Genomic DNA, 13,925 nt, shown 5'->3' with positions numbered 1-13,925 from the left:
GCTTTGCTCACTGCCTTTGGCCCCTAACTTGGATTTTCTCTGACCCCATTATAACCAAGTTTCTAGTTCATATAATAGTTGTATGATGTTGTGTGATAAGCCCCTCTCCTGTGGCATTTTAACAAATTCTTTAAAAACCTGTAAGATAGGCGTTATTATCACACTTGTTTTACATATGAAAGCTGATGCTCTAAGAATACGCACATCCTGACTAATATATCAGCATAGCAAGTGACAGTCGTGCTGAGCCCCAGGCTGACTGGCTCTAAAGTCCTTAACCATCACTTTATAGGGCTAGTGCTACCAGCTGGGTGTGAGAACTGTGTCCTCCGTACCTCCACACACGTACACACACTTCTAGCCCAATCTATACTCAACATTTCTCTAAAGCGTTCTTTTTTAAACCTGTTATCATCCAATCATCTCAGTCTCTTGCTTTAAAGGTTACTTATTCCTCAGTCTCTCCAGGGTAAAATTCTTACATCCCAATGCCTTGGTATGATTTAAGATCTTATTCATGGTTCTCGAGCAGTTAAGAGCACTTGCTGCTCTTCCAAAGGACTTGAGTTCAGTTCCCAATACCCACATTGGGCAGCTCACAACCACCTGTAACTCCAGCTCCAGGAGACCCACTGCACCTTTTCCTTACACCCACATACACATGCCAGACACACACATAAACAAAATAAGATTCAAAAGCAGATCTTAGGTATGATTGGCCCCATATACATTCCAGCTATCCATTTTCATCCTTTGTCTATAGGGACACATAGCTATAAGGAGCCAGAGAGGAGCACTGAGGAGAGGTGTGGCAAATACAGGAACGAGTACTAGCACACAGTAGACAGACAGGCATGCTGAGCTTGGGCACTGGTCCACAGTGGGGAGTCTGATGTTCTGACTGTAGGCACTGGCTAGCACACAGTAGGAAAGCTGGTGTTCTGTGCCCAGGCACTGAGGACAACTTACAGAACATGAGTTTTGACATTTTCTTAATCATTTAAGAGGTGCAGAAAGAATCCGGCCCACCCTCCAAACTAAGGTAAATGCGGAGAAGCAGAGGCAGAGAAAAAGGCAAATAAATAAATGAAAGGGGGCAGGGCAGTGTATGTGGTACAGAGCACACCTGTAAAGATCAGATCTCCTTTTAAAAGTTAAACACTAATTACAGGAAGCACTATATAGCCATCAAAGACCCCAAAGAGTTTTCTACGTACATAGAGGGAGGAGTCACATCCTAGACTGACTATTCTCACACATACTCTGTCTCCCTGGATCCTAGAAAACATTGACTTTGGGTATTTTAATTCTGTCAAAACCTATAAAAAAGAAAGAAAAAAAACCACTTCATTAGGCACTAGCAACACAAAGAAAAGGCAAGTTCCACATCTTGGTACAATATTTAATCTAAACTTGCTTGTTTGTTTTATCTTAAGGTGCCTGGGGTTAGTTGCCAGGACTTCCTTGAGCCTGCATACCCAACATCCAGCAAGGCTGTAGAATGTAGCTGAGGTCTAAAAGAATGTGGGGTGAACCAACACTGTCTGAGTAGCCTTCTCAGCATGCGGGCCTCAGTGCAGAGCATGCATTCTGGCCCAAATCTAGGGAGCTGCCTGAAAGAAGTGAGCTGAGGCAGCTCAGCATGACAAACTGTGTTCTCATGACACAAGCGGTCTCTAGAGCAAGGCTGTTCTTATTTAAGCACCTTCATTTCTTTTAAAGCAAGTTCCTTTCCCCACTTGTTGACAGCCATTCCTCCAGCATCGTTGAGAGGCAGTTCTGTAAGCACACCCCGGTTTTAGAGAAGCAAAGTTGCTGCTAAGGTCACAAACAAGTATCCTTGGAGACAAGCATCTAGAAGCTTTGTATAAAGCTTACCCATCCCTGCAGTCTTCAAGTCTCCAAAGCAGATTTGACAAATTTCTTATTCTCTAGAGACTACTAAGGTATGTCTTTAGTCAATATGGCAGTTCAAACGTTCCGTCTCCTGCCTTCAAGTTAAAATGTAAGAACATTTATCACTTGTTTTCACATTTTAAACATGTTGTCTCAACCTTCCAAGACATTTTTAGAGACAACTAGTGGGCAGGCTTTCTAAATGTAGACAAATGAAGGAATGCCCACATCTTCAGTGGGGTTAGCCTATAATCCAACCAAGTAACGAAAGACCGTGCATCCCTGTGTATTCGGGATGGGAGCAAAGCATTTCCAGTGCCCACCTACAGAAAAGGTTTAAAGACAAAGAAAATGCAGCTTGACAGTTTTCTTCTGGAAGCAGAAACCATCTTCTTGATCAATTAAGGTTAAAAAAAATAAAATAAAAAGTCTTTACTAAGAATAGTAGACATCATTTTAGTACTTGCCTATTTTCTGAGCTTTGTTCTCTACATTTCCCATTGAATCCCAAGTTTATCAAATTCTTTGAAAAAAAGATTTCTTCCATGCTTAAACTGGCTAGAGCCATGATATTGTAGTAATGTATGGAGGGTTCCTATGCTCCCTTTTGTTCCCAGGTATCTCCAGGGCATTTCTATACCCATTTTAGCCTGTATAATTTGCAAATAGAAAACACAGAAACCTGGTCTCTTTATTGATAAGCTTTAAGCCTAAACTGAGCAGATTCTGAGCTATTCTATTCCACACCCCAGCCATAGATCCTGTGCTACTTGCCAACTGAGACTTGCTTTGTTCCACTGGTGTCCTCAGGGCACACTTCTTCTCCTCCTCCTTTATCCCTTCTACCTTGTGGTCCCTACTTGAGACCCCCTATTCATCCACAGTCCTATCTTCCCCTCCCACCTGCCCAAGTCACAGGTTCTAGCTTTTTATTTACCAATCAGAGATATTGGGGAACATTCCTTACAGCACATTGGTCAGTACAGTGCAGGTGTCTGTGAAGATGTGGAGGTCAACCTTGTGAAGAAAAAATGTGCCATGGAGAGTGAGGATCACAGGTTCCTACGGCTGCTCAAAGAGTCCTGATCTGCTGCACATGGCATCAAATCTAAGATGGATCCCTTCCCCTCAACAGCCCCGCCCCCTACTTGTGAGTAACCTCATCAACAGGGCTTTCATTGGGGCATAGCGAAGGTGTGGCGAAATATGATTGGCCAAGGATTTAGGGGCTTGGATTGGCTCAAACACTGCATATAAGCATCTTTACCCTGATGCTGGTCTCTGGAGTCTGATTCCCAGGATTCATCATGTGACTCCATCACCTCTCACCACCACTACCTCCCCATTCTTGGACCTGTTCCCATACATGTCCAGACTGCAACCAGATCTTGGAGTATAGAACTCACCACCTGAATAACACTGCCCACAAAACCAACCCCAACACCAGGGTCACTTCTTTGCTGCCCCAGTACCTGAATCCTTCATCTACATTAGACCTGGGGTAACCAGGTAGAACATTTGAAGGAAATTTTTTTAATGCTAGCATTCTAGTATGTTTTCCTTCTAATAATCTCCATGCTCCCATTTCAGATAGGACCATATTCAAGCTCATCCTTCTAGAGAAGGAGAAATAACCATTTCCTCCTTTTTAGTAATAAGACATCCCTGGTTTCATTTGGCTAGACAACCACCAGGCTATACATTTTCTGGACTCTCTTGCAGCTAGCTGTGGCCATATGACTACATTTAAGAAACAAAGTATACAGCTTCTAGGTTATCATCTCTCTGCCAGCAAGCTGTTTACCTTCAACTCTATTTTCCTTGTCCCTGATGCTGAGAAGAACCTATAGCTACGAGCCACGTGTTAGAAATAGTAGCTATAGCCCCACAGATCCAAACTGTAATGAGAAAGAAAATAAAGTACTTTATTTAGTCACTATGTATGACAGGTAAGAGTATCAGCTTTATAACACCTGAAATTACTGAGGAGGTAAGACTCTGGGCATGTCTGGGATGACATTAAATGAGGTGGGAAGAACTGACCTCCATGAAAAGGAGAAAGTGCTGTGCCAAACATTCACCTCCCTCTGCTTCAGGCTGCAGAATGTGATCGGTGTCTCAGGCTCCCACCACCAAGACCACCCCACCATGGTGAACTGTAGCCATGAACCTTGAGCCAGAACAAGCTCTTCCTTAAGTTGCTTTTATCAAACACTGCATAAAGTAACTGATGCAGTATGGTTTAGGGTACCTTAATTACAGCAGCCTAGCCTACAACATAATTAGGAGAAAGAGATGGAGGGATTTCCATGCCCCTCCTTTATGTGTCTCCCCTTTCATATTAATTCATGTCCATGGATTCCTAGAAATTCCAAGCTAGAAATCTAGATGCATCCTTCCTTCCCTTTCAACCTCTGCATCCAGCCAGTCATACTTCCTCCACCATGTAAGTCTGTCCATGTCTATCAGTACTGAGAATTGAACTCAGGACCTCTGGAAGAGCAGCCAGTGCTCTTAACCTCTAAGCCATCTCTCCAGCCCCATGTCTGTCTGTTATGTCACTGTACCATACAGGTTCAGGTCACATCATACCTTCTTCTCTTACAAGGTTCCTTATCCACATCTAATCTATTCACCACCTTGAGCACAAATATTCTTTCTGAAATGAACATTTGATCATGGCATGCCTCTGGCTCTGACTCCTTTTCTCAAGATTCCCTTTAGCCTTCTGGAGGATAAAGGGGCTTCTCTTTTCTTTGCTCCTGCAGCACTAAATGCTTCAAACACAGATAAACATTTGTAGTTTACAAAAAAATTGTCCTGTCCGGCCTTGGTTCTCAGCCTTTACACAGCTTGTTTCCCCTGCACATTTCTTTATTCTTTCTCCCCATAGCTCCCTTCCCTTCTAACTCCTACTTATTCTCCAGGACTTCCTCAAGTATCACTGTCTCTAAAAGCTGCTTCCAGCTCTCACCACGGCACACAGCAGGATCACATCTCCTTGCCTGAGAATTTCCTATTCAGCCATCTGCGGCCTTTGTTATCAACAGTTCCATTCTGCAGGGTTCTAAAGATTCTGCTACATAGTGAGGACAAGATTGCAGTTGTTAGAGGATGGATTTCACTGTTCCCTTTCTAATCTTGCATTGGTCCCAACTCCACAGGCTATACGCTGGACCGCAGGATCTCCTTTACCCAGTGTAATATGAGCAGATAAGTCACGAGACATGTCCAAGTAGCTGTTTAAAGGCCCTTGTGTGATTTGGCTCTACACACTGCCTCTATACTCCCACCCAATCCTCCCAAACACTTGCCCTCCACCATGAGATCAGCATAGTGAGTTAAGAGTCTGTTCCTTCATACTGGTAAAGGACAATTGGTACCGAGTCAAGTCCACCAAGTCAACACTCAGCTAGCCACAACTAGCTGCGTCTTCCATGTGACATAATTAAAAAGTAAATATCAACTACAGTGAGCTATTGAGTTTTATTTCTTAATGCTGCATCAAAATGCTAATGAATATGCCCTGCAGGGTTTGTGAGAAGTGCTGGGCTATTACTGGGTGCTGAACGTTGTTCTGAGAGTTTTAACATGGTTTAATTTTAATTGTTTAACTAGCACTGTGAGATGAGTGAGCTTTGCATGTCTAAGTCAAAGGAAATAAAATAAAACACTAAGCTAGCATTTAAAGAAAAGTCAGTTTGTGCTAACCCTACCCCTAAACACACCTACAAGCACACACATGTACACATGTGTGCACATACACACACACACACACACACACACACACACACTGCAGCTTCTGACCTGCTTCTCTTCTGTATCAGCCCCTTGGAAAGGCTGTGTGCAGAAGGAGTAACAGTGTGAGCACTCTGAGAGCTCTGCATCCTGTAAGCTCCAGACAAGAAGGAGAAGAGAGGAAGTAGCTTGTTCGTCTGAGTTCTTTCTTGTTTCTTGGCCCACAGAGAGCTCCAGTCATCCAAAATGCTTTCTTTTCGTTTTCGGAGAGCCAAAAACCTATCTCCATAGCCGCAGTTTTAAGCATGCAGACAGCACAGCCACATCTTGCAGGGCTCCTGGGTGTAGAGCACTAACACCTAGTCCCAAATTCTCGGCAGTGTCTGTTCTGCCGAGAGGACACAGCCCCTGCCTCTCTGGAGTATTTCCTATACACTCTCCCCTGTGCACACACCTCAGGACTTAATTTAGAGAAAACCAACAGTCGATCTCTCTCATTTTTCACTGCCCTGTTTCCGTAAATTCCATAAACTCTAACCCTCGATATCCAAGACACCACATCATATATATTCACTAACATCAAGAGTTACAGTTTGAGCTGCCTTAACCAAAATAGGATGCTTGCCTTGGATCCTGACACCTGAAACAGCCAAGTTATGCTAAAGTGGTGACATGCCGTTATCTCATGAAATTTTTTAATCCATAAAACCCCATGGACAAATAAGTCCCTTATTTCTTCTGAGCTTTGGGCTTCTTGAGTGTAAGTAGGTAGTAATGACCTTACTTTAAAAGGATCAAATGGGATAATGTATATGAAAGCTACTCAACACAGAGGAAAACGTCATAGTGCAAAAATGCCAAGAACCACCACCGAAAGCCGTTACCTTTCTGTATGCTTCTGACTAAAGACTAGGAAGAACAGATGCCCAAAGGAGGGAAAAGGTGAGTAGGTTCTGGAAATTGGAGGAATATGCTAAGGCCATGCTGGCCTGGATTCAGGCCACCTAATCCAAAGTATTTACCTTGCTCTACCTAACCTGACCACCCAATTCTGTCTTCCAAAAGCTTAATGCTAATCATTTGTTCTTCTGAAAATCTCAACAACAGGTCTCCCTTCCTAGATGGTGGTATTTTGTTTTTGTTTTTTTTGTTTTGTTTTGTTTTGTTTTGTTTTTTAGGTGTTTTTTTGTTTTTCATTCTAAACATTGGTTAGAATGGAAAACACTGAATACAACTGAGATTTATTGTTTCCCTCACAGTGAATTAGCAGGTCATCAAAATTAAATGGAGACTCAGAATCACACAGCCAAAGGCAACCCTAGAAACCACCCATCTAACAGACTGGAAGACCAAGGTATAAACCTGCCCAGGGCTACACAGCTCTTTATGGAAGGGCCAGTTTTTGAACCCAACCTTCAACTCCCAGGTTAGGGATCTTTCCATCCACCGAGTTATTATACTAAGACTGCCAACACTAGACCAAGCACTGAGTACCTGGACTAAAACTATGAACACATAGGAGCACAGAGTGTACACTACTCAAACCTTTGTAAATCAGCCACTCAGCAGACTCATGTGTCCAAACTGTAGGCAGCAATAAGGGTACTAGAACAGCCACCTTCTTCTAATCCAGCAAGAAGCACCCAGGCTGGGGATGGTGAGTGGGGACAGCTAGGATAAAATACTGAAAGAAGTTTTGGTATAAACAATGTTCCTTCTGTGGAAGAAGGCAGAACATAGAAGGGAGGGAGTGTAGGCACCATACAGGGCATAAAGGGGATGATGGAAGCTAGGTATTAGCAATCTCTAAAAGAGAGCCTTCCTTTCCCAGGATTAATAACACCCTAGGCTTCTATCTGTAAGCACACCATAGCATTAGTAATAGTATCAGACCCTGAAGCCTCCCCTTGAGATGAATCCCAATTTGGGCCAGTCACTGGACCTCCTTCCCCTAAGTCTCTTCTCCATTTTTGTCCCTGCAGTTCTTTTAGACAGGAACAATTCTGGGTCAGAAATATTGACTGTGGACAACCGGTTAGCATGCAGTACTTATATAGTCTAAGTCTTCATACCTTACATGGTAATCATACCTAAGCCACCATCCTTACATGGTCATCAGATAGCAAAGTGGCCCAGGTAACAGCCATGCCCCAATACCATAAGGAGATTGTCTGAGGCACCTCCCAATACTGAGGGAAGACTTCTCTTACTGCTTTTGCACGATGCTAAAACGATTGTCCGCAGTCCCACAGCCAGCTTCTCTGCCTCCGGACCGAGCTCCCTGAAGGCAGAGGCTGTATCTTATTCTTATTAACCCCGGCACAGTGCGTAGGACAAGGTGGTGACTCCCTGGCTGCATAAAAACATTCTCAATTCAGCCGTCCCTTCTTCAGGAAGAACTTCATTTCAGAAGTGTGGGTTAGAGCCCCATGTTTTGGATAGAGTATGCTTAGTCCAGGCACCATAGCGCCTACACTGCTCTTACAGAATCATCAACCATTAGGGCAAATTCACCAACTAGACTGACCCTTCTCCAAGGGTAAGGATTGTGTCCCATTGGCACTTTTAGTCTCTGCACTTATTCTTGCCTTTAGAAGCCGCAGGAGTTGGGGGACGAGCCTTCAGAATAGGTTGATAAGCGAATGAAAGGGTCCCCACAGGAAAGCTGATGGAGCCAATAGTCTCCATCACAGAGTCACTCAAGGGTATCTAGGAAAACCTACAGCTAGCCCATGGAGTGGGCGCTCTCGGAGTAGAGCTACCTTGTTCCTCACAGCCTCTGCTGCCAGGGGAGACTGAGCCTGAAGGTCCTCCTCCGTAAGGGAACAAAGACGGAATGAGCCCTCCTCCAAGTCTCACTGCTAGAGGGCACCTGTTGCTAAACTAGCAGCTGGCAAGCATTTTGTTTTGTTCAAAACAACAACAACAGCAACACAACAACAACACCAATCTCTTGCAGGAAGTAGCCCTGCACTGACAATGAGAAATCAGGAGGCTAAATATGTAGCAGGAAAAATTGGACTTCAGCAAGGAAAGACAAGGAAGGAGCCGTTACAGCCTGAGGAGAAGAACCCAAGTGTTGATTAGAAATTGCTCAGCCTGCCTCAAAGCAAAACAGGGGAGTAGAACGGTGGAGAGGGGGAGCATGGGGGAGGAGGGGAGAGAGGGAGGAAGGAAGAGGATGAATGTGGTTTGTTCTTGGCTCTGTCTCATTTTTAATCTGCTTTTTTCCCCTCTCTCCCTCCCCCTTTTACCTTGTCTCAGGAGAGAATTCATTGATTGAGCTGGATGGGAATGCCTTACCTTTCCTCGCAGAGCTACTGTGTGAGGAATGAGTCTAAAGCCCTCTCATCCTTGACTGATCCCCTCTCCTCAGCCCCCCCACCTTTTCCCGGCAGCCATTGTTAGCTCCCTCATACTTTGCAGGGGCTGAGAGGAACCTTGTCCATCAGCACCTCTGACAGCAGGGGGGCAGGTCAGGGGGTGGCAGCGGGTAGTCAATGGCACCCCAGGACGCAGCCTCCCTCCCTCACACATCACCCCTGCCATCTGACAGCTGAGACACCCTGATAAGTAACCTGTTGCCTGTTTCCAGGCAGAGCCAGCTCTCCAGGTGCAGAAGGCAGAAGGCACAGACAATGCAGAGCCTCCCTCCACACAAAATTAAAGCAACAGAGCCTCCCCCCAGAAAGCCAGAGAAGCAGGTGGAGCTGGGGCACAGAACTCTGGCTGGGGACTGAGGTGACGCCCCAGATTCAAATATGCATACTGTTTCTCTGCACCTCTGTTTCTATAAACCAAGGGGGGTGGGGGCTGAACTAGATTTCCTGTGGTCCCTCCACTAATGGGTTTCCATTTCATAAGAAACTGTTAGCCATCTAGAGCCCATATGCTGCTCCTCTCCCACTCTCTGTGAGTCCCTAGAGTACTCCTCTTGGGCAGATCCAGTATTGGGAGGGGGACGTCGAGAAAAGCATCTCTGATTCATGGACCTCCTAAGATGCCTGCCTGACTTCAGAGAAGCCATGACACAGGCCTCAAGTCCCAGGCCCCCTGAAGATGGCAAGTGAGCAGTAGAGGCCACCTGGGAGTCAGGATCTGTGAGGGTGGCAGTGGAAAGCATTGGGAGGCCAGAGGAGGGAGAAGCGAGAATCAGCCAAACCCTGGAATTAGATGATTCATATTTGAATAATGTGGGAGGGATGAACTCAGAGCAGCCAAGATAAGAGGCTAACTCTACTGAGGATGCCACCCCCCCACCCTCCCCACCCCCACCTCATCCCAGCTGGGGGCAAGAGCAGTGTTAGGGCCTATCATTTGCCATGGGGAAAGAACTCAGGCAATTGATAATTTCATTCTGAGAGTAAAAGAAGAGGGGGTATTTGTCTTTCTTCCTTCTTGCATGTCTTTTCTCTCGTTTCAGATTTGCTTTGGCTATTTTAAGCTAGATCCTGTTTTCCTAGTGTCTTGATCTCACCCCACCTCATCTCACCCCACCCTACCGCACCCTCCTGGAGCTGGTGCATGCCCCAGAGGAAACAAACTTTCTTCTTCTTGCAGCCATTTGCTCTCTTCTGCCTACCACTGACCCGATCCTATCATCATGACCCTTTGACACCTTATTCTGTCTTCTCCACTGTCTCTTTGGTTGCCTCTGACCCACAACCAGCCATCCAAAGCCTCCTCACCCTGCCCCATTTTGCCTTCAGTGGGCTACTCTGTGAATCTGAAGTGGCCACCCCAGCGCCACTTGTTCCTTAACCCAGAATTGCTGAATTGTACAGTGTTACACACAGGGCTTCTCCTAGCACCAGAAGATGGGAAGAAAGTTCACAAAAGGAGAAGAGGTGCGCTACAGACACCGCCAAAGTTACCTCTGAACCTCCATACAAATTAACCTTGTTGGGGGGAGGGGTGTCGATCTATTACAGGGTTGCCTTTTATCTTCTCCAAATGGCTCCAGTAAGACTGATCAGGCCTTAAATTCCAGGGCCAATCAAGCTGTTCTTCATCTTCCTAAACCTTTTCCCCTACAGCCAGAGAGCCCCAGAGAATGTCCCTGGGTCTCCCTCCTCTTCTAGGGAAGTAGCTGGGGAGACACTCCCCTACCCACCTCCCAACCCCTGCCTCCAGAAAACCAGTGCTGTTAATGAATCAACCCCTTCTGGGCTTTCCCCAGGCTTTGCCCAGGACTCGGAGCCTAACAAACTCAGAGAAAGAGGGAGGAAGAACCATTGTCTGGAGGGGAAATATACCTCCTAAGAACAGCCTCATAGCGCTAGTGAGTCAAACACCTGCATCTCCATCCAGCTCCTTTGCAATCCGGCATTCTCCCTTGCCTCCCCCATCATCCAAACACACACACACACACACACACACACACACACACACACACACACACACCACATACACACCACAGGCTAAGCAGCTTTAACACTGTCAAAAAGGAGGAAAACGAGGGTGGAGTGGAACACCACCACTGTGGGAATACATATAAAGTTATCCGTAGCTGTAGCAAACGACTCTTACCTGTTAACCAGAAGACAGCGGTCCACCCCAACACGACCCTATCCATCTTCCCCAACTTCCCATCCAGATCCAGAGTGGGAAAAGCGGGCATCAGCTGGCAAGATAAGATCCCGATGACCTCGCAGCAGCAGGCGGCGGCGGCGGCGGCGGCGGCGGAGCGCGGGCCCCGCGCGTCCCTGGCGCCGCAGCCCTCGGGGCTGGCCGCGCAGCCCGGCCCCGGGCGCTGGACGCCGCCGCCTGCGAGAGGCGCGCTGCCGCTGGCTCTAGAGTCCGATTGGGCTGCGGGGGCCGTTCCCGCACGCACAGGCTGCGCGGCACAGGGCGAGCGCCTCCCCGCAGCAGAGCTCGCCGCGCGGGGGAGCTCGACCGCCGCGCCGCCGCCCGCGCCAACACCGCCCGCCAAAGTTTCTCGGTCACGTGCCGTCTCCCGGGGCTGGGAGGTCAGAGCCTAGCAGAAAAGTCCACCCCGGAGGGCGGACCATGTGGCGGGGGCTGCGGCTCAAGCTCTGCTCGGGCCATCAAGCAGGCTGGGACTCGATGTTTCCTTGCACCTGTTCTGGGTGTCAGGGACAGAAAGGCTACAAGGACTTGGCATAACTTCTCCTGGGGCTTAGACCTGTGTGGTGTTTGTTTGTTTGTTTGTTTGTTTGTTTTTGTTGTGCCCTGGCTGGTGCATCTGGTTCAAAGAACCAAGAGGCCCCAACCAAATTAGAATCCATAGAGGAGAAACCCTTTAGGCAAAAATCTTTTTTTTAAAAAAACGTATGTGGCCTTTTTAACAGAAAATGAGGAGAGAGAGAAAGAGAGAGAGAGAGAGAGAGAGAGAGAGAGAGAGAGAGAGAGAGAGAGAGAGAGACTACACCTACACATTCTCCATTTGCAGCGTACATTTCCATGGGTTATGCCCACTTTTAAAATGGAATTGTCTCCTGTCTATTGGAAAGGACTCACAATACGTTGAGAAAGCACTGAGAAATGAATGTTTGAATGTTAGCAAATATATACTAAGGCTCTCCTAGGCTCTAAGAATTAAGGCTACAGGATGAGAACGGTGTCCTTGAGGAGCCTTTTCTTGGGTCCAGGAGAGGAAGAAAGGCCAGACCTTTAGAGGCATAATGCATAGTCATTGTAAAAAATAGGCCGGTTGGTGTCATTGTAGGAGAGATAGGGAAGGAGCAGGGTGGACTCAGGAAAGAACAAGTTAGTCCCAGGGGTGGGGCTGATGACCACAATAAAGGAGACATCTGTGTTAGCACTTGAAAGATGGGACAAGATTTGGGCTTGTTGAGGGTTGGTGGCAGTAAAGAAGGCGCCCATATTCTGTCTAGAGGAAGGGAGAAAGAACTCCGAAGGACTGAAAACTGCCCGTGAACTCGGAAGCAGAAATCCTTCACCCTGAGAATGAATGCATGTGAAAGCAGGGGTGATGTATATATGGGGTCATGCAGAATCAGGAGGAAGCTCAATGGTGGCCTTTTGCCACGACTTGCCTTCTTTTTGCATATCTGGACAGTTCCAAATACTGAAGCCAGAAAGTCTAGTCACCTCCTAACCACCAAAGCTGGAGGAGAGGCCCCTAGCCCCAGTATGGCCAGGGTGACCTCTTAACACATAGGTTTCTGAATCTGGGTAAAGTAGTGCAAGAGGCAGGCACACCGAACAATCAGTTTTGCCCGGAGGTAGCAGCAGCATCAGGGGCCTGGGCCAGGGCTAGGTGTGGTGGATGGAGGCTGGGTGGCCACCCTGCTCAGGGGTGTGAACTGAGCTGCAGTCCTGGTGTGGCCTCTCTAGGTTCCCACTTGTCTCCTATATCTGGATCTTCAGCATTTTTAGTAAGTCTTAGAGCCACTCATTACATTTCATCGATGGTCTTTTACTTAAATTGAATGATTTGTATGCTATAAAGAGTCCTGAGTAATAAGCTCTGTGAGAGAAATTTGAGAACTATATCCTTTAGCACCCAGAAAATTAGAAAATTAAGATGGGAGTTAACATCCAGAGGTTTCCTATTAGAGTCTAAGCAAGTTTGCGGGTGTTTTACGGGATTCCTTGTTTAATCCCAATGAGGAAACTTGAGCTTAAAGATTGTCACTAGGACCTTTAAGATCAAGAAGCCAATGAATGCCAGAGCTAGACTTTAACCTCAGGTCACCTGGCTTCAAAACGTATGCTTTCCACTACAAAAAGTTTGTCTACATAAAAGGGTTGAAATATCAATGTATTTGTATTATGCTCTGTTATTTACAACATGCCGATGTTTGTACATACAATGTCTGGTTGAGAGCTTTGTGCAAAACTTCGACATATGAGAAAGTTTATAAAGAGGGGAAATACAGGAGATGGGTTGATTTAAAAAGTCAACGTTCACAAAAGGGACCTTTGAATGAGTGTTATGTGTATGTCAACAGAAATCAGGAGTCTTGCAGAACTACATCATAACAAATCATAGAATACAGGTGCCCTGCCTTTCATCCCAGAAACTTTTCAGTTCTGCATGTTATACTGCACGTCTACTTTACAACTAGAGAGATGTAGCGGTCTATCCCATATGTTACTGAGTGGGTGGGATCCTGTGCTATGTTCTAAATTGAACTATATGCCCCTCCTAAATGCACATCACTATGCTCCTAATTCACACCACTATGCTCCTATGCACACCACTAAGGTCAATATGAAAATACTGTCTACCCCCAGGTGATCCAAAATGTGCAGCCCAAAGGATAGAGCCAGGACACTGACAACAGAGTTGATTTTGTCATATT

The 13,925-nt window shown here is 46.3% G+C and overlaps 1 protein-coding gene across 5 annotated transcripts in view; it reads right to left on the bottom strand.

Moving 5' to 3' along the window:
- The window catches only part of Ildr2 (immunoglobulin like domain containing receptor 2), a 69,003-nt gene extending 57,445 nt beyond the window's left edge, over nt 1–11,558 (bottom strand). For all 5 annotated transcript variants that reach the window (XM_021168537.3, XM_021168551.3, XM_021168546.3 and 2 more), the window contains exon 1: nt 11,164–11,558. In XM_021168537.3, coding sequence (XP_021024196.1) covers nt 11,164–11,254 — 91 coding nt within the window. In that variant the 5' untranslated portion in view covers nt 11,255–11,558. The remainder of the gene's footprint in view (nt 1–11,163) is intronic.
- Nucleotides 11,559–13,925: the final 2,367 nt, after the last annotated feature.

The sequence above is a fragment of the Mus caroli genome, unplaced genomic scaffold (genome assembly GCF_978045245.1).
Source record: "Mus caroli unplaced genomic scaffold, Mus_caroli_1 scaffold_1, whole genome shotgun sequence".
NCBI lineage: Eukaryota > Metazoa > Chordata > Mammalia > Rodentia > Muridae > Mus > Mus caroli.
This window is presented reverse-complemented; position numbering and strand designations above follow the sequence as displayed.